General features: G+C 36.7%; 1 protein-coding gene and 1 pseudogene across 2 annotated transcripts; one reads left to right on the top strand and one right to left on the bottom strand.

Annotated features, from left to right (window-relative positions):
• Nucleotides 1-2,960: 2,960 nt before the first annotated feature.
• Nucleotides 2,961-23,498, bottom strand: LOC149260461 (ribonuclease 3-like). Of its 2 annotated transcripts, XM_089380062.1 has the most exons (5): nt 23,369-23,498; nt 23,154-23,261; nt 16,616-16,744; nt 3,981-4,356; nt 3,741-3,862 (listed from the first exon to the last, which is right to left on the bottom strand). In XM_089380062.1, the coding sequence occupies exons 1-4, from the start codon at nt 23,399-23,401 to the stop codon at nt 4,048-4,050; spliced, it is 579 nt and encodes a 192-aa protein (XP_089236188.1). In that variant the 5' UTR covers nt 23,402-23,498; the 3' UTR covers nt 3,741-3,862; nt 3,981-4,047. The 2 variants fall into 2 exon arrangements, with proteins under 2 accessions (XP_089236186.1, XP_089236188.1); XM_089380060.1 differs by lacking the exons at nt 23,154-23,261; nt 23,369-23,498 and adding an exon at nt 2,961-3,569 and having other exon boundaries at nt 3,740-3,862.
• On the top strand, nt 9,861-11,642 carry LOC149260462 (putative CoA ligase CCL5; annotated as a pseudogene).
• Nucleotides 23,499-26,846: the final 3,348 nt, after the last annotated feature.

Genomic DNA, 26,846 nt, shown 5'->3' with positions numbered 1-26,846 from the left:
TCTTAAAGTGTTCCTTTATTTCTAAATGTGTTATTGACTAGATCACTAGAATTAACCTGCACTATCTTAGCTTTAGCCATTGAGTGAACAAAATCTCTGTCCTCAAAAATAATTTTAATTTTCTTTCTTTTCATCGTATCCACATAGTGTGGAATAGAGAGGCCGATTCCTTCGAAATTAAGCTTAATTATTTTTTTGAAGAAAGACAGAGCTACCAATTTATAAATTCTGAGCGCATTTCCATGGCCACAGGTCTTTTCCCATCACTTGAATAACCTCAAAGAGATAGCATCATCGAATGCTCTGACAAAAGGATGGCTGGCAGAGATGGAGATAAACACCCCACTTCCACTCCAAACGCAATTTTGCTGATGTTGTCAAACGTGAACTGAAAGAGTAGATCGGTGGCGCTTCCCTTGGGTAGCGTGTTGTCCAAAATAAGGATGAGATTTTGGCGCAAGGAGTCTTGTACCAACTTCAAGACATAAGTGAGACTAGATACAGAGTAAAACTCTAAGACAGACGCCTTTCTTTGATGAATCCATTGTTCTCCATTGACGTCAAACAATCCATCACCGAAAACATCTACAAAGGCACTCCTGAAGTGGAGGCCCTTTGGAAACCTAGGTGTGAGAATTTACTCCACATTCACTGGATTGCTCGTGAGGACAGTGGTTTCCGGAAGGCCTTTGGCAATAAAAGTTCGCCGCATCCGATCAAGATTTCTGAAATAGAATCACACAGATGGTTGAAATGTATAAACAATGGGGGGGAGAATGCCGACCATCAAGATAACGAAGATGGCCTCCGGAAGAATCATTGGGAATGCAAGCGGCCAATGAATACCATGCATACTTAAACATCACGCCTTCCTCTTAAGACAATGGAATGGTGCATTTATTGCAAATTTATATTTACACCAATCATAGAACTATGGATTCATTGCCATGTTGAAGGCATAAATAAAGGGAACATGGTAAAGGTTACATCCACGAAACGTGGAGAACAATCTTTCAATGAGAGATACCAAATTCTGTTGAATCCGGAAAAAAATGGAAATTTAAGAATTCGATAGTTATATCGAATAATTTGGTCAGAATTTGGTTTGGTGCATGGTAGATAATCCCACGGTAATGTCAGTGAACGGGAGGGTGACATGGTTGCTGTGCGCTACAGTTTGCAGTCTTAAGGCAAGCTTATTTACTTGGGAGTAATGCCTTGAGTTCTTAACATTTTGATTTAAATGATGTAACCAAGGTATGCCTAGTTATGCCTTGAGTTCTTAAGGCAAGCCTATTTACTTGGGAGTTACACTTTGAGTTCTTAGCATTTTCATTCAAAGTACATCTTATAACCATAACACATGATTACACAATTTTATTGATGATAATAAAGAACACAATTTAAGTAGATATTAATTAATAAATTTATAAGATATCATTCTAACCATAAACATATTAACGAGTTTCACGGTTTAGGTAATCATTTATGTTTATAACACACAAGATATTACATTATTCACAACTTAATAAGATTCGTCACGGTCCATAAGAAAATACATGTAAGTAATGTACATTTATTGATGTGTTTAAAGGCTAATGACAACTAAAGGAGAGACTTCGACTCTGCACCCAACCTTAGGCCAACCACACTACACCTATAATTCACACATTTTGGTGATAATTCATTCAGGATGTTGTATGCATAACCACAACACAAACTTACTACTTTAAGCACAATGATGAAAAACAACAAATCTGGCCAGATGATCTTAAAAATCTTCCATACCTTTAAAAAACAATTACTAATTGATAAACTTTATAAGACATTTTAAACTCTTTATTTTAATTATCTTCCCAATCTTCCATATCTTTAAAAACAATTACTAATTGATAAACTTTATAATACATTTTATACTCTTTATTTAAACTAAAACTGTAATAAGATATATTTGATCTGATTTATCAAATAACAAACCAACGAACACAAATATATTTTTTAATTAAGTTAAAAAACTATTTTAATGAATAAAAAAATATTAAAAATGAAATTAATTATAATATTTTAAAAAATAAAATTAATTATAATACTTAGCACTCACAAAATAAAAATGCCATAAATTTATGGAGATATGTTTTTCAAATAAATCTAAATCAACCTCCCACTAAAATATTGGGCTTTAAAATTATAATAGTCAAATGGAGTAGTGAAAACAAAAGAATTAAAGAACAAAATATTGGGGTTTAAAATTATAATAGTCAAATGGAGTAGTGAAAACAAAAGAATTAAAGAACAAATATTGCGTTGTAGTTCGGATTCAACATATCCGAAATAAATAAATAATTTTTTTTTCAAAAATATTATTTATAATTGCTTTTATTTATTATTAAGATTAGTTAATATAAAAATAATTATATATATTTAATTAGTTTTAATTAAAAACATTATAATTATTAATATTCTCATTCGTCTTATTTTCACTTTTTTTTTTTTTTGGTCAATATTACATTTCACTGTCTAGTATAAATAAAATACTTTAAAAATATTTCAAATTTACTCTTGAAATTATAAATTAAATATTTTTATATAAATTAAATAATATAATTTTATATCATCTTTATAAACCTAAAATAATTAAAAAATATCACATTTCTCTTCAAAATATTTCTATTTAAAATTTAAATAAACTCTTCTAATATCTATATTAACTAATCTATTTCGATATAAAATATAGAATACACATTTCAAATGAATCATATAACACACATTTCGGTATGAAGCAGATAATACACAAGCGGAGAAAAAGTACATCTATCTATATAAATATCACTAAAATTGCACTAGATCTATTCGTGATTAAGCGAGTTCTATACTGCTATATATAAAATCGCAACAAAGGCACAGATATGCAGACTTTCTGTAACGACCTAATTTCAATTTTTGTCGTTCCCATGTTCACCTTTCCTAATAATGGTTAAATTAAAGAGAATAATACAAAATCCAAAATAACTGTAATAATAATATAAAGTTTGAAACGTCGATAATCCAAAATGAGATGTTTTTAGATCCGGGGGAGTGACTTCAAGGAATGTTGACGCCTAATAATTTTCCATGCATTATAATTACCATGCGGAGTGCGCCTACCCGGAGTGGAACGGAAGAAAGAAGACCTCAGGTCCACAAGGTGAACGTATATTGAAGGTGCGTGGGCACCGGATAAAACGAGAAGCTTCCTTATCGACACATAAATAAATTTCAGACATTGTATTAGTATGTCCACGACGACATACAATCTTTCCAAATCCGTGAACATATCTACCAAGTACACTTCTGAAACGGCTCGCTGGGTATGGGACTTCCTTGTTTGGATGAATGTGGTGCGCCCTCAACACAAACAGAAGATTAACCTGTTCTGCGAGCGCGACAGTTTTGCTGAAATAATCGCGTTGGCTATCAAGATTCGAGAAAGCTCCATGATACTGCCACTCATGTTCCCAGAACGCCCTATTGTTACATGGCCGAATGATCGATGGCCAAATTGAATTCATCCTCTGTACTAATTGACCATCCTGCACATCACATCCGACACCCCCCATATACACATTTAGTATGTATTTTGTTTCTTTAAAAAAGAATCTATCGCTTGATAAATGTCTAAATATGTTTAATAAATATCGGCAGATGACTCTTAAGAAACAAAATCACTGTTGCGATGTGTATGTGCTTTAGTGTACAATACCAGAGGAGTTAAGGGACCATCAATGTGATGACCGTGTGGCAATGCAACATGCGGCCATAAACCATGGATGAAGAAGGCCGGATCACCATTGTGGGGACACTGTCCGCCATAGGCGCCCGGCCACTGTTAAAACAATACACACAAATCACATCACTTTCCCGATTTGGCTCTATAGTCAATAGATTTGGAAATATGCAGAATAAAATGAGTATTTTAACTTTAGAATTACCGTAGAACCTACCTGCAGAGCCAACAGGAAGTAACTGCCATGATAACCTGTCGCTGGTAGTGTCTTTGGAACCGGCACTTTAGTTAAGTTCAGCGGTGTTGGTCCCGGAATCGGCAATCCGGTTAAATTTAGTGTTACTGGCCCTGGGATCCCCAATCTGGTTAAGTTCAGTGGTACTGGCCCCGGAGTCGGCAATCGAGTTAAATTCAGTGGTATTGGCTCCGAGTTCATCGCGCAGCAAAGCAATGTTATAAACAAAATGGCTTGTCTTCCCCTGAAGTCCATTGCTACTGAGGACGATGCTGATATCTCGGCTCGGCTGACTTGACAAATACTTGTGAGACAAACAGGAGGGGAGTGTCATCACGTAAATAGCCTGTGGTGTGCCCTGTAATTTGATGATAAATAAAGGATGAAAACAATTCATATTAAAATCAGTAGCTATCAAGACTAGCAAATCTCAATGTGAATACATAAAGGATGAAAACAATTCATATTAAAATCAGTAGCTATCAAGACTAGCAAATCTCAATGTGAATACATAACAAGTACAAGTCTCAAACACTTTGAGTTCTTCTCAATCACAGCAGACAATTTATAATTTACAAACTACAGAGGCAATTTACAAATTACTATGGCAAAAATGTGGTTAAAGAAGCGGGCAACACCTCAATGCTCATTTATTATGTTCACAGTAAACATAATAAGGGGTTCATAGTCTGTGTAGAAATAAAATATGAAGCGTGGACAGTAATTTTTTCGATTCAATTTGTATAGGTCCACATAATAAACCTTCAAACTCAATCTAGAAGCAAAAATATAAAACATTCTTCGCAAGCTAAACTCAACAGTCGGGACCTTATTACTCTAGTTCCAACTTGTTACGTTATGGGCAGGTCACATATATGCATCTGAAGCTGTTGAGAATACGTTATGGGCAGGTCACATATATGCATCTGAAGCTGTTGAGAATTCTCTACCTGATCAGAGTTCTGAAGGAAGTGGCCCTCTCTTGCCTGAGTCCTTGGGTTTTGAAAATTTACATGTGACAGTTTCAAGAGGACACATGCCAACTGCTCCCCCTGAGCCAGAATGGGAGGAAGATGATGTATATTTGAAACATCGAAAGGAAGCATTGGGGATGCTCAGGTATATTTTGCCAGCCTATTTCCATGAAGTCCATTGAATTTTTTTAAGGTGATCATTACTGATAATTGGGAAGGCATGAACATATATTATCATCGCTTGTTTTCAAGTAGGGCTGCAAATCGACATTCAAGGGAAGCTGAAAGAGCTTATTTGCGAGGCGATCACAGCACTGCTAGGAATATTTCTCTAAAATCAAAAGAGAAACATTTCGCTGCAGATAAACTAAATGCTAAGGCAGCTGCAGAAATTCTTCAAATTAGAAATGAAAAACATAAGGACATTTGGAAGTTAGATCTCCATGGGCTTCATGCAGCAGAAGTGGTGCAGGCCTTGGAATTGCGATTGGAATTGGGCGCACCCGTTGTTTACTACTAAGGGAAAAAGAGGTGGTCACCCTTGGTCAGTGATGGTCGTTGGAATTCCATACCCACTATAAAGGAGCAGCTGAGAGGTGAGGACAGGACAAGACATATCGTAGAAGGAAAAAAGTTCCAATCTTCTTCTCATCTTGTACTGTCCTCCTTGCGAGTCGCTTTCATTCCACGCTAACATTTTATACATGACAGACTCAGTCCGTATTAGACCATCACTTCAATTCGTGTTTCAGGTCCCTCTGTTGATTTTGGGAGGTAAGATTCTCTGATCCCATTCTCATATTTCATATAAGTTTTATTAGTGGGACACTTGTTTTCAGGAGCTTTTCCATTTTATTTTCAGTGGGTCGTATCTGAATCTGGGATCCAGTGGACCCATTTACAATCCTATTTTTTACTATGCATTATCCTCTGTGTTTCTGAATGCAATTTTGCCAATTAGGGTAGGTAGAGAAGACGGCTAATACGTCCATAAGGAATGCGAGTGCAAGTTGTGGGGGGCATCAAACTGTTTTGGGTGTCTGTGAGTGTGCAGATTCGCGTAAATGTGGAAGACTAAAGCGTTGTTGCAGTATAGCTTTTTGGGCTTCCTGCATTGATAATCTAGCGACCCAGTTTTTATTTTTTCTGGAATCTATAGTTCAATTTGATTTCTTGGTCACCTGGATCATTGATATGGAAGAAGCCAAAGGTAAGCAAGCATTCCGGTTCTTGCCTTTTTATTTACCTGAAAGTTAATTTTAAAATCAATTACTTATTAAAAAAATATTTTATATACAAGTTGGTTATACAAGCAATTGCATTACTTATTTCAAGAAGATTTCCCAAAATACTTTGAAAAATAGAATATATGAATTTAAAATGAGTTTCAAAATTTTAATAATATTAATTTCTATAATTAAATAAATGATTTTTATTAAAAATAATAACAGTAATGTTTAGGAAAAGCATCTTACAATTAGTTAATGTTTTAGTTGTAGTGTCAACCAGCAATGTAAGTGATTTATTTTAATATTTGCAAATTCCGCTGACGAAGAGCTAAATTGGGCTGAACCCGCCTGTGCATGTTGCAGCGTCGATGTGTCCTTCATCAACGTTGATGTGTCCTTCATCAACGCTGTTGAGCGCTTCACAACTTCAAGCTCAACGACTCAGATGGACCTTATGTAAACAAGTAAGAAATGAATTAATGAAGATTCCATTTTCCTTCTTTTGATGCAAAAAACGTCTAGGCGGGAAAAAGTAAAAGAGGGTGATTTCAAATGGTGGGCCTTACGAGGAGTTTTGGAGCACTGTGCAAGCTGCTTTTTTAAGCAGAACTATTGAGCCAATTTGGATGTCCCCAGAGACAACTTGTGGGCCATATGCAGATGGTAGCAAAGTCTTATGTTGATGTGTTCCATCAGATAGAGTAATGTGGAAGTGCGAGGATGTTGTTTTCAATGAGGTAACGGAACCAACATTGATTATCTGAAGTAGTGGTTGAATCTCGGTGCAATCATTCAGCAATAGAGGAATGGCATTCGTTGTCAAGGTTGTCTCCATAATAGAACAGAAGGTTTCTTTTTCCCGTGATAGGAGTACCTGCAATTCATCAATTTCACCACAATACAAAATTCGCGTCAAAGAAGATGTGACATGAATGCGGAATCTAATCTAACAAGGCTAACTGTTGATGGTGAAACAATAATAAGGGCACAACCTACACGGGGAGGAGAATAACCTCTCATATTAACCACCCAAGGTAGTCCACGTTAACAAAATGCTTTTTATTTGATTCAGGGACAAGCTACATATTGTTCAAATTCGGAAGCACCTCAAGTGGCTCAAAGATGCTTATAGTCTTACAATACCGTCAAAACATCAATGAAATAGGAACATTTCCCAGCCAATCCTAATACTGATCCTACACATTAAGAGATGTGGTTCAATCGAGGCATTTGCCATGTATTTCGCTCACTTAATTTACCCTTTGCAGACCCTTCTAAAAGGCTGACTGGACTCCTTATGGCTTTGTAATAATTTATGATATATTAACTATTCTGTGAACAAGGCACAATTTTTTTTCTTTAATATGCTATATTCGGGTGTACTCACTGTGCTTGTGCATTTCTGCACATTTTAGGGATGTTGAATAGCAGCCATTGCATATAGCGAACACGCTATTCAAACACCATGTATAGCTATTGAATCTGAAAGTTCACACATTCCTTCAGTCCAGGCATATAGAAGAACTATCTGGGGCCAAGCTGATGTTTGTAATAAGAGCTATCTGGGTCCTCCCTCTTGTCAGAAACAGGACCCTGAAAACAGCAGCCAGACCATAACAACAATCAGATTCCATCAGTCACGCAACAGTGGCCAAATTGCAGACTATCATGGGCAGTTTCTATTTATTTGCAGCCTGACCAACCCATCTAAATGCAGCAATCTGGAAAAGAGGAGTAATTCAATTCCCGTTTTCTTTTTGTACAAAGTTAAAAAGAGGCAAATGGAGTATGATGTGAAAGGGGAAAGAATGTGGGCAGTTTCAATATAATTTTAGCCTTACCAACCCATGTAATTTCATGGACTGAAAGGAAGGGCTTTGAATAACCTCGCCTCCTACCTATCCTTAGGTGTGGACAATCAAAATTTGCTCTAAAAATGTGTGCTCACACCATGTTTTGTCTACTGGTATTGTTAGTATGTCAGTTTCTTACGCACCACACATGCAGAGTTCAGAGTTGAATGACACTTGCCCCTACTACGGACTGTGTTCTCCTTGGAAACCAGCAGATGTTGATGTTGGAGACATGTTCACCACAGAGGAAATTAGGGGTGAGTGCTTAACAATAGGGCTGACACAACAGGTGTTACAGTCCCTGCCTTCCAAATTTCAGAGGTAAACTCTGTATGTTGACACTTTACCATATTCACTTTAGGGAGGCTGGCATCATATACCTATTTTGAACCCAATCATGAACTCCATGGGTAGCAGTCATACGCCAATGGTGTTGCACATGGCTTACCCAACATGGGATAATATTGGCATTTGCATGGGATGAGTTGACCTAGTAATAAATTTAGGTACAATTCGGTAGCAATGATGAGTTAAACGTTAATTATGTACATGTTAGTAATGCAGTGGAGTTGATCCTAGCTAGGCAACCATCATCATTATACCTGTTCTAGCTGTGTGTGTATGTATATATAAAGCTGGTTGGGTGAAGCTACATATTTATTAGAATCCATTTTGTTTCCACAAGGTTCTGCTATATACCTGCATGTTGGAAACCATGGCTGAAGTAATGTTGGGCTGCATTTTTACAATTAATTATGCACGCACTTACCATTCTATGAACATTGCATGATGTCTGAATTGGATATTAAAAGCACATGATTCTAGGCATTAATGAAGCACGGATTGTCTTGACTCTACCAGTTGTGGAAGCCAAGGTTACAACTCATTTGGTGGTGGTTATTGCTAAGGTGACAACCCTTAACAGGGACATTGATTGTTTAAAAGAAGCCACCTGCGTGTAGATTTATAAAAAAGGGTGACTGACACACATGTTGTGACAGCTATGATGGAGAGATGGTGCAGGGTCTTATGTTGAAGGGTATGGTGATACTTAACTCCTCGCTAGTGTAATACACCCTAGAAAGGAGCGAAGCGCGTGAGGTTGGCAAAAGAGAGGACGTATTTCTTTTTTAGGCATTCCTTCCTTGAATAAGGAGAATCTGGTTTATGGTCACCAAAGGCTGGCAACGATAAAGGACCATATTTGCATTTCCTGCAACTAACAACCATCATCATTTCTTCCATGATCTAACATGCCTGAGGATTGCTAGGAAGGTGTGACTATTGGTTTATACCTGTTCTAGCTGTCTGTGTATGTATACATAAAGTTGGTTGGGTGAAGCTACATATTTATTGGAATCCAGTTTGTTTCCACAAGGTTCTGCTATATGGCTGCATGCTGGAAACCATGGCTGAAGTAATGTTGGGCTGCATTTTTACAACTAATTATGCACACACTTACCATTCTATGAACAGTGCTGAACTCCCCATGCACAATGAGACAATGGGTGCATAGTAAACAGTTTGTATACCTAGAAGTGCACACCTTATGCTATTGTAAAGTTGTAAGAGCATATGTTTTGTAGCCACAACAATTATCTTTCAAACAGGAAGGGTATTCTCCAGTCAATGAATCTATGCTTCCACAAAGTGGTGCATGAAGGCACTATGATAGCTCCCAAATCACAGCTTAAATATGATGTCATAACAGTCTCTTCCGTAGATTAATTTTTCCCAAAAACGATATATGAAGGTTTCAGCTTCTCCATGCAGGATATTTTGGTAATGTTGAAGCTACTGAGTTAATGGCTGAAAACTGGGGATATATGTTACATCGGTGAGGAAGGCTTCCTTTTTGTTGTGGACAGAATAAAGGAGTTGATCAAGTACAAAGTATTTCAGGTACATAGCATTTCAAGGACCTTTTTTATAGTAAATGGAAACCCAAAATATTGATCTTCTCAGAGAAGACTTATATTTTGTCAGGTTGCTCCAGCGGAATTAGAGGAGTTGCTCCTCTCAAACCTAGATATTAATAATGCTGCTGTTATTCCGTGAGTGCCATTTACTACTTCTTGATCTGATATACTTCCCAAGTTCCCACTTGTTGATCTGATATGCTTTCAAATGTCTATATGCAGCTAGATTTACCACTTGTTTAGCTAGCAAATATTTTTCAAGTTTTAGTTAGAATTGAACACTTGGGCTGGTAGCCCAGATGACCTTTGAAACATTAGCTGATGTCCTTTTTCGTTTTCAAATTAAGCCAAAGATTCTTGTAGAGATGCTATTTATTTAAGCATGAAACTCTCTTCCTTCTGGGGTGTGTGTGGTAGGTATCCTGATCATGAAGCAGGTCAAATACCGATGGCATTTGTTGTGAAGAAGTCAAACAGCAATTTCTGCGAAGAGGACGTCATAAATTTTGTTGCTAAACATGTAAATGGAGCACTTGAGTTTCTATATGTTTCCTTACTCTGTCTCAACCTAAACTTTGTTTTCTTTTGTTGAAGATGTTAATTTCCAAGAGAAAATATCTGTTATGGTTGAGTGCAGGTTTCACCATACAGAAGATACGTTGAGTAGCATTTGTCAATTCAATTCCCAAGTCCCCCGCGGGCAAAATCTTAAGAAAAGATTTGATTCATCAGGCTCTGTCCACCTCCAGAAGTGACTCCCACAGTCAAACCATTAATCTCATGCATAACAAGATTATATGGAAACAGGATGAAATAATAATTGATTAGTCTAGAGGCTCTAGATGATGATTAGTCTAGCTCAAGGCGTGGCTCGATCGATGGTTTGCTTTGCGCACTGAGATCGTGAACGAGGATCTCAGCCTGATATAACCCTATCCTTTGTAATACAAAACGCGATGGGATAAGAACTTTGAATTGCGGCTGCAGACCTTAGTAGGAAACGATCCCGACAAAACCTCTCCCTGGTGTTTAATGGAAGTAATAGGCTTACAAGCCTTTACTCACGGTCAACGGAGGAGAAAATTGATGGGTTTTTCTCAGAAACTCTGGAGGATTTGAAGACATCATGCACTGTTCATAAAATGGTAAGTGAAAATTAAACAGGATTGAGAGTCAATGGAGGATCAACCTGAGGAGAAAATTGATGGGTTTTTCTCAGAAACTCTGGAGGATTTGAAGACATCATGCACTGTTCATAAAATGGTAAGTGAAAATTAAACAGGACTGAGAGAGCTTCAAAATTAAAGAGGACTGAGAGAGACGATGACCTGACCTGGAAGAAATGATGTTGTGCAAATGTTTTCTAAACAACAGCTCCGACTCGATTTCCAGCTCCGTTACCCGCTCGTGAGATTGTCAAACCAGGCTCCTCTGTCAGTTTGAACAGTGCTATACTCTGTGAGATTGATCCAAGAAGGCTGCCGATAGTTTGATCCAAGAAGGCTCCCGGTCATGGAAGCACGGAAACCGCAGAACAGTTGATCGTGCATCAGAACAGTTGTGCACCGCAAAACAGGGACCGCATGACTGGGTAGCTACCAAACTGACAGAAGGTACCATACCGCATCTTTCTCCGAAAACAGAATGCGCCATTACTACTGGAGCTTAAGAATGCATAAGCTGCGGAAGAGAACCGCCTTCCATGAATAGACGACGCCGCTCGGTTTTCTCAATCAATGCTTCACCCGGTTATTATAGTCATCCATTCCTCCATGCAAAGAGAATTAAGACATCACTTCTTGAAAAAGGCAGGCAATAATGACGGGTATCAGCCACCGACCGACCATCTATTTTTCCCAGAAGCATCCACTTCCTCATACAGATTAAACCGGTCTTTACTCTACTCTGGAGTGCTGGGCTTTGTGTGACGGTTACCTACATTCTCGCTCAGCTGTTTTCTTTAATTCTCGTCGCTCACAAGGTCCCTGTACCCCACTGTGAACCTGGTCCCTGCTTTTCAAAATGCGATTGCAGAACTCCCGGTTGTGCCGCTCTATTCCGACGCCACGTGTTAGCACGAGAAACAAAGGGACGACGAAAGTCCCTTTCAAAGGAAGGCCTATCGGCCTAATAAATATCTGAAGAAATAGAGATACATACTAATTCAAATCAAAATTAAAAATGTTACCCTAGATCCAGCAAACTGAATAAGATACATGTATTCAGATTGGTTTAAAAGAGCTATTGGTTGATAGTTTTCACATAATATTGAGCAGAAATTAAAACAATGTTACCACAAATTCATGAAGAAGAACACCACCGCAAATTGAAACCCCAAAGACTTTTGCATTTATTCCATAAAATTGACAAAAGAGCTTGAAAGCTTAGTACACGATTCGAAGATCGGATGAAAAAATACACTGACACAGACCTCTAATTTATAGATAAATTCTCCAACAGCTAATTCACTTGATCCCTATCAAAATAATCTTGACCGTTGAAAAAGATTTGATTACCTTTTAATCTCGTCTGTCAAAATTATTTATTTTTTGAGGAATTTCGAATTTTTTATTTAATTCCTTTTTAATTAACTCTAAAATAATAACTTTGAGTTAATTACCCAAAAATTTGACTTTGACTTAACTACCAAGGTCCAAGGGTCCAAGACTTCTTAAAATTTTCAATATTCTCTTGGCCCACGACCTTTTAAAAAAAAAAAAAAAATTTAAGACTCGCGAATTTTTTCTTTGGAGAATTTAAATTTACCTAGGACATAAAATTAATTAAATTTCTGACTTAGGATTTTTAATTTAATTTGGCCAGAAAATTTAATTAATTGACATATGAGGGGATTAATTATTTTTCCAACCCTCTAATACTTAGCCATGGTGTCTAATTATGAGGGGCGATGCACTAAATCAAGATTTTACATTTTAATACATGAAGGGGGAAAACCCGTTCATTATAGACCATCAAAAAATACCCATTTCTGTGACACAAAATATAATCCAATAGACCAAGTGACTTGTAATAAAATAATTTAGCCAATTAGCTAGTATAATTCTCAAATCACTTTTACATAGACTCGATCTAAAACACTACGACTCGCCTAAAATCTTAACGACAAAATCCACTCTAGCTTTTGGGTAAGAATGGAGGGAAAAACTTTGCCGATCATTTGTGTCTAAAGACATAGATGAATCAATGAGACAAAAAACCTCTTAGAATGGAGATCATCACCAAAACCATAGGTTTCCCTAGCCTGTTACATACAGACGCGGTCATACTAAGATTATTTACATTTTACATATGCAAAATGGGCTGACATAATCATAAAACTATCAGCTGATGATGAAGTCTGAATGGCATGGACACTCGAACATGATGGATCCCTTTTGCGAAAAAAGGGGTGTACTGCTATGGGGTCATTGACACATAGTGGTCAACACAGGGTATAACCATAAAGGCTATCAAAGTCTCTCCCATGGGCACCTTGATAAGATATTGAGTTCATTGAGGAGAAAGCTATCCAAAGGCTAAGTTTCCCCCTGCCAATATGTTGTTTTGGGTGGTGATACAGATGGGCTTTGCAGTAACTACGAGTCATTAGTTGTTCCTGAGCATGGTTCTTGCCAAACTGGCAGTGCCTCTAAAGTGGATGGATTAATTCTCATAAAATAGAACGCAGTTCAGAATGTTTGCATAATTTGACAATGTGTGAAAAGTTGACTGGACAAAAGATGCTCTGAAAGTAGAACTACAAGTGTTGGAGGATGGGACTGTGTCAATTCCGAACGGTGAACAATCATCACAGCGTTACAAGAACTGACACTGTTAGCCACCTTTCAAAATTAAAAAAAGCCAAAATCATGGGTTTCCAACAGAACTGCTTGCATCTAGAACATGCAGATAATGGTTACACATGGTAAATTCAAAAATGCCAAAAGCTTGGATATCCAAAGGGACTGCTTGCATGTAGAACAAGCAGATAATGGTTACACATGTGGTTTGTTGGGAGAGAATGAAGATGATCGACAAGACCAAGATGGGAAAATCAACAACCTTAGTTGGTTTCGGTTGGTTAAAGTGCTCGATGGTTAATAAGTTAGGGAGCCAAAATGTTAAACCAAGGTTTTGACAAACAACCATGTGTCACTTTCTTGTCCATTTCAGCACCCCCTGGAAGCATTCCAAAAACAATTTTCGTCGTACTTTTGAAAAACTAAAGTCTAAAGAATAAAAAGCCTAATAAGGAAAGGCAAAATATTCCAATAGACCTGAATATGAAAGCCATAAAGTTGGCTAGATCCTAAACTATTACATCTTTTTGGGTCGCTAGTGAGCCACCGAATTATAATAGACTTATTACACATTGAATTTCAACAAGACACAAAATTAAGGAAAGGCAAAATATTCCAATAGACTTGAATATGAGAGCCATAAAGATGCCTAGATCCTAAACTACTAGATCTTTTGGGTTGCTAGTGAGCCAAAGAATTAAAATAGAATTATTAAACATTGAATTTCAATGAGAAACAAAATTTTGTTACAATTTTCTGACATTCCAAAGAATCTTTGGCACTTTTTCCTCAAATGCAATTAACAGATATGAAATCTGATTTAATCACCGTATGTGTACTCCCAACATGTGCTGATCTAGTAACTTTGCAGCGATGTTGATTTCCCTCATAAACATGTGTCAAATATGGCAACATAGATGTTGCACGGCAATTATTTGCAATATCATGAAGTGAAATGCCATCTCGAAAAATAATGATTGTAAGGTATGGAGTATGTGGAATATATTAAAATGCCCTTGGCTTTTTTTTCCAATTGCAACAAGAAAGCATGAAGCCAAATTACATAATTCTCTAATTTTGTAAATGAAGAGTTACTAGAAATCCATAAACATGGAAACTTTCTTGTTAATAGTAACATATAATTTAGTGGGGACGCTAACTGATCCTAGTCCAAAAATGAGGAAAATGAGATTACTAGTGCAGATAATCTCCTTGTTACAAAAATAGTTTTGAAGGCACTTACTGATGATCTGAGGAGGGAATTCCAAATGCTTGATGATGTTTATTTTTGGAAGTGCTTTCCAGTGGACGGGATGATGTCACAACAAGAATTACACACCTCCCTTGTAATGCATATACACATCAATGTTCCCCTAGTGCCAAACTGTGTTTCTTTTATGCTTTTCAGCGTTGGAAATGGGGCCATGTCCCATGGTAATGAATCAATCCCTCATGATAAGGAAGATCCCCACCTCTCAAAATTCCAATCCAACACTGAAATTATACACCTAAAAGCCATGACAAAACATAAATATATGCCCCTTACAAGTTCCATGCCTACAAATATTCTCATTTGGTCTAAAGGAAACTCATAAGAAGTCCCAACACTTGTTCCACCCTGATGGACCTTATATGAGCACTCTTCTTGCAAGAATGTTACATTTTATTATGTCGTGAACATTCAGATAACAACTGTATCAATTAGTCCTCTAAATTGCTTTCACTTTTGAACAATTGTCAAACTATTCATATGGATGTATTGTATGATTCTTGTAAATGGCATGTTCATATGCTAATTGGCACAATCAATAGCAATGTTGTCTAATGCAAATTATGGCATTACCGACATGTGATAATATTTTAAGAGACACTATCAATTGTAAGTTGAGAGCATACCTAGCAAGAATTCCTACAATATTCTTCACCAGTTCACAACTGCTAGATCACCTTTTCCTCACAACTAAGCAACAGCACACTGGGTTGACTCTTTCTTCACGAACGAGCAACAAGGGCGAGAGCAAGGAATGTCAAATGAGCAGGAGTTTGAGCAAAGGACCATAGAATGAGCAAGAGTTCAAAGCAAACTAAGAATTCAAATCCCTAGGCAAGGCAATTACATTGAATGCAAACAATTACTACAATTTGCCAACCCAACACCACACATTAACTCTCTTCATCCATATTGATCAGATCTCCTATCAATTTATGGACACCCAATGGCACCATGTTGGAGGACTAACGAAGCAAAATGAGGAGAAGGTTGAGCCAGAAATTCACTGAAAGGAACCTCACCAAAGTCAAAGGAAGAGTTAAAAAAGCTCAAAAAAGTAGAAGCAACAGACTACTCCCATACAATTCACAACAAAAGCTATGCCTTTCCATTTCATTAATGGATGGTAAATTGTCAGTTGCCTCTCACTACCCATTCGATTAGACTCCATATCAAACCCCTTCTAGGACAATATGCATAAAGCATTCACTTCGCAAGATTTGTACAGTGAAATAATTGTAAATCAATGCCTGCAATTTCATTAGAAAAAGCATTTGCAGCTGAAAGCTGTGTCTGCCATTTCATTAACATTAACAAATAGTTTTGCTGCACAAGCCAATGCCCAGCTTCATTGAAAAACAATCTTTGAAATTCTTACAATTTGCAAGAATCATACAATGCATTTAAAATACCTGAAGACTTTAAAATAGATAAAAGGCCCTAAATACATTACATGATCTAATAAGCATTTGAATGAGTTATTACTGCCCGAGATGTCTAATTTCAAAATAACATGAGCTGATTTTCGATCTAAAATAAAGCATGTAAAGATGTAAAGATTGGCAGACATACCAGGAAGATGGCGACAGGCGTTCTCATATCAATTCTAGCACTCCCTTTCTTTTCAATTCTACCCATTCCACATGTTTCCACCACCTCCTCTGGACCATTCTTTAAGTTCTTTTCCACCACCACCACCACCTGTTATAAAAAGTTAAAACTAATACCTCTTCAAAAAACTCAGAACAAGTTTTCAGTTTAATAATAAGCAGTTTTTAAAATGCATTTTTTCACAAAACATGTTTAACGAGGTCTATCTTCGATGGTCCCCACAAATACTGGAACTATTTTTGTTTTTAAAGCTATATTCTTTTTCAAATAAAAACACAATTAACAAGTGTTGCAAGGCAGCTTAGTCCCTGCCATTCAAATTAGAAATTATGCTCTTGAAAAAATTGCATATATAAGGTCCTAACATGGTACATAAAAAAACATAACATAAAACTTGTGATCTGATATCAATCATCAAATAAAGTGAAAGGAGAAGATCAAGATTTTTGGTGCCCATGACATTATATTGTACCTTTGTCATTACTTTATGGAAAATAGTTACTCATATGTATCTCTAAGCGTGCAACTGTAATGATGAATTAATTAGTGATGTCGAAAATATCTATAAATAGCTATGCTCACTGTCCATGACACTTTTTTCCCAGGGAAATATCTAGGCAGATAAACCTGAAGATCACTTCCCTATTAACAAAGCCTAACCCCGAGGGCATTGAGGAGAATTGACCCAGTGACCTCTCATTAGAGACAAGCTTTTAGCAACGGGAACTCAACCAATTGAGCTAACCCTCGAAGCTGTTAAAATTAGAAAGACGTCGGAAGAAGATAGCTTGACAAGATTTGAAGCTTCAATATAAATCCATAGAGCAGGTTCTTCGTGATCCAAGTAGCTTGATTGTTTCTTGCTTGTATACTATAGCTAGCTTTCTCACAATAAATGACCTCCTATGGATCTCTACCATGGAAAACAATTATCAGAGCCTTTAGAGACTTGACCCAGTGACCTCTCATTAGCAAGGAGCTTTAGCCAACAGGAACTCGACCAATTGAGCTAACCCTCAAGACTCTTAATCTTAGAAAGACATCGGAAGAAGAGAACTTGACAAGATTTGAAGCTTTAATATAAATCCATAGAGCAGGTTCTTCATGATCCACGTAGCTCGATTGTTCCTCGCCTGTATAATATAGCTAGCTTTCTCACAATAAATGACCTCCTATGGATCTCTACCATGGAAAACAATTATCAGAGCCTTTACAGACTAAAAACGCTCCTATATGTCTATCGTTAAAGCTAATTAATCAACCATTGTTGGTTGCACCCATTATGGAAGAGATCTGTCCATGACAGTTACCAAAAGCCAATCTCATAAAACTGTTACAAAGATGTACAGATGGTGCTATGGTGTTTTCTTGGTGTTCAATTTGTTCGTAGACTGACTGTTGCCGTCATCACCTGAATTGTTCAATCAGTATCGAAAGTTAATTTGTGGTTTATTATTGGGTTGTCTGGTGGTTATATCTTTGAGCATCTTCCTACATGTAGTTGATCTAAACATAAACATGGTGGATTTACAATTGATTTAAATAAGTTGTTCAACAAAACATTCAAGTGAAGCATGCCTTCAAGTATGGTTGGGGGAAGGTAAAACATATTGGGAAGAAGAAAGAGGAGACTCAAGGAAGCTAAAAGTCAGTGATTAACCATAGGAGTTGATGGGATTTCAGATTTTGTTAAGTCATAACTACTTGTACATTGCTCATAGATATTATGAGCCTTTAAGGAATTTACAGCTTGAATTCAAAGATTTAGTTCCAGGTTTTGATTGAAAATGAGGAAGAACTTGCACATCAACTAGGGAGTCTTGTGAATGTCCACTTTTCATGTTGCTGTGACTTGGTTATACTTTTTGGCTCAATGGGGATCTGGTAAATTTGAAGCATCCTTAGAACTTGTGTTGCTCCCTTATGCAATGATACTGATTGGAAATTATGTATGTAGTTCTTGTCATTGCATTTTTTCTTTCTCAGAAATGATATCAGGAGTTTCGACCTGCTGATCATGGGAAACTTCTGAATTGTCAAGCAAATGGATTTGTAAATCTGTCCATATGGGCTGTTGTTGTTTCTCTGATTGCAGATGGCTTGGTAAATCTGTCCATATGGGCTGTTGTTGTTTCTCTGATTGCAGATTTTGTTCGCAGTGATGGAGTTGAAGCACCAGCTATTCTTGCAAAGACCCTAATATGGAATGTTGTTGTTGCTGGGAAAGTTGATTACTATGTACCAAGTGCTACTGCTTTTGTTGATCGTCATAATGTAGTTGAAGCTGATTCATTAACTGTTGTTGGCTCGAAAGTTGATGTTGGTCAATCACCTTTTGGTGGTGGTTTGAAGATAACTGCTGGCTGGTTACAGCTGCCATTTGTACAAACGCCTGAATAGATGGTTGTTGTTGCAAGTAGTGGAGTGGTGTCTGGTTAATTTTCAACCAGACTCAACAATGCAAATTCTTTAATGAGTGAAGCTTGGCTGCAGATCCTGACAATGGAAATGCATGTTACATGTTAAATATGAAACATGGATGCGAATATCAATATTTCCAGACTAAAATGATAATTGGTAGCACTTGATGCACCCTGCAAAAAACCATTTGATGATTAACCTTAAGCATAAGCACTATGTGCATTGCAAAAAAAACATTTGAACTGCATAAACCAAGGCCATGAAATTGAACTCATTTATATGACTACGTATGAGAGTTTGCATTATTTCTTCCATGTATTTGGTTTATTCTTCCTATGTATTTGGCACTATTAGTCATCTACTGCTACTGACACTGCAATTTCAATGTGGGGCTATAGAAAATAGATTCTATTGATCCAAAATGGGCAAAAAAGGGTGACCTTACGCCCCTCCAATACAAGCGAGAAAATAGGTGTAGGAGAAGTGTGGGTGAACCGACCAACTTTTAATGATTTATGAAGTAGTAGAGTTTCAGTTTTGTTAGCTGATCTACTCTATAGGCCCATACATAACTGGGTGGCATGGCATTGATTTACTTCACTGCACTTTAGTAGTGGCAGATATCTCCCTAGGTAGTCAAGGTATAGGGAGAAGTAAGATATAGTGTTTCAGGTGGTCCATTCTTTGTTTGGTGCCTTTGGTAGAGATCGATCCCATGCACACACCAAAAAAGAGAGGAAACGCTAATGGATGTTCGCTCTGTTGTCTTTTCTTATGCTTATGGTGGCCAGGTCTCGGTCCATTCTCAGTTCTTTGGTATCAGAGTGCCAGCTCCTTGATTAGGAGATTGCCTAGTTCTGAAGATAGATGCTTTATTCATGTAGAGGGAGGATGGAAAATATTGAAATATGTGATTTAGATGTTTATGGTGTCACACCTAGCCATGGTTCCAAAGGTCCCTGAGCTATGTAGGTTATGGTTCTTCAACAAGATTGTTACTAGATCATAGCAATCCAATTCATTCAGTATGACTGTCTTTCCTCTGGCACCAATCAAGGTTCCCAGCAACATAACAACATAAGTAGATTGGTTGGTTCATTCAGTAGGCTTCATTGATTAGTGTTGGATTGATTCACTGCACTATTTCGAAACAACTCTAACATTAACCAACGCAGAGATGTTGCAAGAAGCATGACTTATGAGAATTGAGAAAGGTCCTTACTGGGCTACTGCGTGAGTGATTGGATATGAAGCCAGCGTTACAGCCTTAACTTATGAGGTCACCTCCAGCAAAGGAAGGTGTACTGCCCTTCTCCAGGTGTATAGCCAAGTGATTAGCGGTTATAGTCATACCCCACATGCATAGATACATGCAAAAGTGCGAATCCTTCTTCACTACACTCTCCGTGACTAGAAATTCAAATAACATATATGAGATATTATTTGGATACCACCATCAAGCCTTCTATGCATTTAAAACCACTTTACAAGCATAAAGGTGTGGGATCCCATCAAGATCCATTTGCAGCATAGCTCAATATAGTTTTGGGCTTGCTCCAATTACTATGTTTCTGTTGTAATCTGCATGCCCAAACTATAGTTAGTCAGAAAGGCAAATTGCAAATAAAACTGAGCATGACCACCTTTGCATAATAAAATGCCAAGTGAGAGAGCGCTTAAAGGGGAAATAGACCCTCCAAAGCAATTTAGTCCCTTACAGTAAGAGAAGAAGGAAAAACAGAAGTTAATAAACCTTAACACAGGACCCGTGTAGACTCAGCTGATGCCCTAAAGCCAGTGGTGGTGAAAAGGCTGGCAAGACCTTCTACTTTCTTCAAATACTTGAGCAAAGCAATTAAATAGGCCCAATATTTGAAGGATGAACAAAGTTAGATTTGCGTGAAGGCTCTCAAGTTTGGACCACAGCATACTAAGAAATGACAGTGGTTGTGTAATTGTTGATTGCCCCAACTCTGATAATCTTGATGACAGTCAGCAATAACCTGGGAATGTTTCTGCCACTTAATTTGGTTTACTAATTGTGTCTGGAGATTGCCCAATGCGGATGATGTCTGTGATTGCTGTACACTGGCAATTTGCTGTGTTTGCTGAGGAGCTGCTAGCTGTGGCTTGGATGGAGTTGAATTTGAAAGTGACTGCTGCAGGGCTAGGTTTTGAGGTTGTTGGAAAAGCTACTTGTAGTAGACTGTTGCTGTGTTTGCTGTGGAGCTTCAAACTGTGGTTTTGAGGGAGTTGAATGTGAAAGTGGCTGCTGCAGGACTAGGTTTTGAGGTTGTTGGAAAAGCTACACGGACTGTATCTTAAATAGACTCCTAATCGCTAAACCCTGGAAGCATGGTAATTCTCTGCAAAAGAAGTACTGCAACGCTCATCTTTTGGTAATAGGAATACACCCCTTATCAAGTAAAAGACTTTATAAACTTGAAGTTAAAAGAGAGATTCTGCATCCTAAAAACCTCATTAAGGAAAAAAAGACCAACAAGACTTTGATTCACAGATAGATAAGCTTGGGGTGCAAAAGTAACTCGATTTCTTTTAACGCCCTTGCTTGAGAGATCTGCACAGCATGAGTGATGGCATCAACTGAAACAAAAATTACAAAAAACAAAAAAACAAAAGGAGCCGGGCTAAAAGTTCATGATAAAACCCCCATTGCCATGCCTTACCCAGAAGAGCAATTGGGATTGGCAAAACGTTTGCAAAAAGCCGTGGAATAACCTCGTCACCATACACCCAACTGTGCGAAAAGAAATATTATTAGACACTTTCATTTTTTGGAACTTCTTCTCTTAATGTATCCTAAGAGCGCTGCACTGCAAAAGGTGGAAACCATAAATCAACTTACACTTGCACGTGATCTTTAGAACGTGATCTATAGAAGAATAGAACCTGATAAACAGATAATATTCTATCAACCTCACCAATAAACACCAAATGTCCATTAGCCCACTAAACATTTTCTGGTTCCCAAACCCGTAACTTTATATGAATGCTGAAATTTCCACTATTTTCAAGAGGGAAATATACTGTATACATAAAGAATACCTATTAAGAACTCAACTCGCTACAATTTCAACGGACAACACAGCTTGAGTTCTTCTACCTCCATGCATGTGGAGCTGTTGCCAAATGGCAAGCTGGAAAACTTGCCAAGATGATGGCCCAAGTTCAAAGAAAGCTCACAGTTCTGTGTGTCCTGTTTTGACCAGGAGGTACTATCTGAGTTTGTGCTGTGCTAAAGTGGCGCACATGATATCTTAGTAGATGAAACCAAGTATAAATACCATGTAACTTCCACCTAGTAGATGTTAGTATGGCTTGTTTTGACCTAATGTGGAGGTATTATGTGAGTTTGTGTTGTACTAAAGTGGAATTGATGTGAATGATATCTTTGCATAATAGATGTTAATATGGCTTGCTTTGCCTTAATGTGGATGTGCTATCTCAGTTTGTGCTCTGCTAGCCAAGAACAAGCTAAGTGACTTTCAGATAATAGATGTTAATGATATCCTTGTGAATGAAGCCAAGAATAAGTCCTCAATAACTTCCACAAAGAGAGACACCTCAACGTCGGCATGGTAGCTCAACTATGCAAAAAATAGGGTAGTGGATGAAGCTGTGCAAAAGACGACAATACTACTTCGTAGTAATCAGGGGGCAGAAAGTTGGCAAGACGGGAGGAGCGGCGCACTTAGTCAGGAACCTTCTCCAGCTTCGTTGTTGGCGGCTTAACATTCCTTTTGTAACAAACGCACATCACAACAAAATGCCTCAAACGCCCAAAAAACCCAAGAAGAGCATAACATCCGCTGAACTTCAAAACAAACGCACATCACAACAAAATGCCTCAAATGCCCAAAAAACCCAAGAAGAGCATAACATCCGCTGAACTTCAAAACAAACGTGAGGGGTTGTCTTGTTTGCCGAATTCCACATCTCATAAAAGCTGTTGGAGAACGCTACGAGATTCAACTCCTGGATTCACCCATTCTTTCATAACACTCAAAACAAAACAACACAAATGCAAGCAAATCCCAAATGCCTGATGATTACTAACCTCCATCCGCTTCTTGTTCTCTTCCAGTCGTTGCTTGGGAACTTCCTCGTAAACGTTCGCACTGTTCTCTGTTCTCTGTTTGCACTGTTCTTTGAACCCATCGCTGCCCTGCGAACAACTGCAACACCTTTTACTAAGATGCTTGTCCATCATATAAACAAATTCAAGAAAAACTGCAACTATATCATCAGTTCCCAAAGGATTAGCATGCAAACCTCTAAAACTGAATGCGCATTTCGGAACTTCATGACAGGATTCCAGGGATTCTCGAAGGCATGGAAAAAGAAAACAGAGGTATTTATTTATTTTTTAGGATATCGTGGTTCACGGACTTGCAGCGCTGTGTTGCTAGTACGTGTAGGCAGTTATCGACGTGGAGTAATATTGTGTCAATACATTTAAAACGGCAGTCAACACACATTGTGTGAATGTACTTTTTCGAGAGACATTGTGGCCCTAGAAGAGTTAGATATAAATTTGTAATACTTTGTAATAAGTGATGTGTGGTTTATAGGTTGAGGCTTAGGTGTTAGATATAAATTTGTAATAATTTGTAATAAGTGATGTGTGGTTTATAGGTGAGGCTTAGGTGGCAGAATTTTATTGAGTATAGTGTCTTGTTATGATCTTAGTTTATTGAGTATAGTGTTTTGTTATGATTTTAGTTCAAGGAGTAGACTTTCTTTATCCATGAGTCTAGGTTTTTGCTAAATCATAATAATTCCATGAGTCTCCACTCTTGCTAAATCATAAGAATTTGGTATATCTGGCTTGCAGGTTGTCGGATATACTCTTGGTGTGAAATCATAAGAATTTGGTATATCTCGCTTGTACTCTTGGTGTTATAGCGGCAGCAACGAGGGTTGAGTTGTCAGATATACTCTTGGTGTTATAGTGGCAGCAACAACAATTGATTATGGGTCTCAGTCCAAGCAATCACCGACTTACCATATGGTAAAAAAAATATATAAAATTTGTACTCAATTTCATAATCAATAAAAATAATAATAATAAATTAATTATTATATATATATATATATATATATATATATATATATATATAGATACAAATTATAATTATTTATAATTATAATTATAATTATGATGAATTATAAAAATAAATTGTATGATAATTTTTTAGGAAAAAAAAAATTGTGTTTACAAAAATTAGATTTTTTTTCACAAATTATATGTTATAGTCGAAATTTATATAAAATTATATTAAAATTACATAATTAATAATACATAAAAGAAATAAGTTTTGTATAAACATTAAAATTACTTAATAAATTTTGATATATTAATTAAATCTGACATTCTTAATACATCAAATAAATTTGATGAAACTATCAGTATTTTTCATATACCTTTACTTTAGATATGATTGTTGTTGAATTTACTCTGACCCGACACGACAGGAAATGTGTTGATTGTGCGTCATGGAATTAGCAAGGTGTTGGTTGTACACCATAAAAATAGTTGCTCATGTGGTCATGCACCATGAAACTCACTCGTAGAGCCCTGAAGCCACCTTCTAAAAATTAAGCAAATGGAAATGATAGGTGTATCGGTGTAATAAAGTACTTCGACTGGAAACTCTCAGTGATGCACCTTGAGCTCTAAATTTATAACCATCTGAGTCTAATACTCCCAAATAAATCAAATTCTTTTTCAACTCAGGCACATGTCTAACATCAGTGAATGTTCTAATTGTACCATCATACATTTTAATTCTAACATTTCCCACCCCAATAGTTTGACAAGATACATTATTACCCATAAAAATAGAAGTGTCATTCACAACTTGATATGAAGTGAACCAGTTTCTGTGTGGGCTCGTGTGATGAGAATCGCCATAACCTAATTTCAAAATGTTGAAAAACATTGTAATTAGACAAAGCTTCATCTATCATACATGATTAAGCAGACAAAACTTCATCAATCATATCTTACTCGACTTGATTTGCTTCCTTCTTTGGGTTTTCACTAGACTCTTTTCTTTTTCAATAGTCCTTGTTGAAATTGGTTTTTGAATTTTTTTGTATCAAAATTAAAGATTTTCCTGTTGTGTCATGTAGTTGTTATCCATGTTTAGTTTGTAAATCTCATTTTATGTTGTTAAATACGCAGAAGCGTTTTGGAGAAAGGATTCTCTCAAATATATGAATTATTCTCTTTTAGAGTATAATGTTAGCTTCTTGTTTGATTCATCCTTGAAGAAGCTAATGTTGCTAACAAACCCTGTAATTCATTGATTATTTCCAATAGTTTTGCCATATTTCACAGTTTCGGTAGCTCCATCTACAAAAAAAAAGGCCAACAATAAAACAAGTTTTGAAAATGGTGTGTATACGTGGGTCAATATCTTTATAGAATACAATGCATTAAGACTAACATATAGAAGTACCACTATATAATCACTTTATGATCCAACAAGCACAAGTCCAAACTATTTCCATTATATCGGGTTGAAAAAATGGATTCTCATATTGCCATCAAGCACAAGTTCTAAGGCAGTATTCCAAATGGAACCAAACACTGAGGTTATATGCTGAAATGTTTGCTAATATTGGAGCATCTACAGTGTGTGCCATGTTCAAACAGGCCAAGGAAAATGCCCCTGAATTAGCTTCTTACCAAAATGAATTCCTTTGAAGGGAACACTGGTATCATTATGATTGATGCAACCAACAAGGATGATATACTTGATGTTGCTTTGTTGCACTCGAGAAATTTTCATCGACTGGTATGTTAACAATTTGTAAAAGCTAACCTGCAATTTTTTTACAATTGGGTAATTTTTGAATTTGTTTCCCATAATTAAATCTATTTGTTTCATGCAGGTATCTGTGAATGTACCAAATGTTAAAAGAAGGACGAAGATTTTGATAGTGAATGGCAACAATAAAAAACTTAAATAGTGACATTTCATTAGGAATCATTGTAATGAGAATCATTGGCTTCAACGGAGCAAATCTTGCAAGATTGTTGTCGGAATGGAGGGGACGATGTTGCTAGAAGGGAAAAAAAAGTGTCTTGTGAGATAGGATGCTACTCACATTATGTAGTGACATATAGAACATGTTCAAACAATGTAAACTTTGAAACGGGAACAGATACAGTTACCCGTTTCGTAGAGATAGCGAAAAAGTGACCCAATTTTGAAAAGGGGCGATGCAGAACACATATTTTTTTAAAGCATAGTTTTTGACACTTTGATTTGTTTTTTATGTAGATTACATTTTAGAATGTTAGCGATTTGCATACTGATCTAAAAAAGTGATGATTTTGCATCATGTCATTTTTTTAAAAGACCTATTTTTTTATTTTAAATTTATTCTAGTGTCACCCATTATGATTTTCAACCATAGAACAACAAACTTTATTTATTAATACTTATTTATTAATTCAAAAAAATTATTATTTTCCAACGAGAATCAAATAATCTCAATCCCTAATGTTTTAGGTTAAATCAAAACCCTTAATGTCCAAACTATTATCATTATATTTTAAGTGATACCAAAGTTGCTAATCCATTTTATTAATTCCTCATTTAAAAATCCAAGAGTTAAAATGATAAAATAGTAACTTCAGTAACATTAACACGAAATCAAATAACATGATACTTTTTTAACATTAATAGGGAATCAAATAAATCTACATGCATCATTTTGGAGTGGTTACAGTTATAAT

This window comes from Pinus tabuliformis, chromosome 6 (assembly GCF_031772625.1).
Source record: "Pinus tabuliformis cultivar Carrire ecotype Pingquan chromosome 6, CPIR1, whole genome shotgun sequence".
NCBI classification, from domain to species: Eukaryota; Viridiplantae; Streptophyta; class Pinopsida; order Pinales; family Pinaceae; genus Pinus; species Pinus tabuliformis.
The sequence above is the reverse complement of the archived record's forward strand: the minus strand, read 5'-3'. Positions and strand labels throughout refer to the sequence as shown.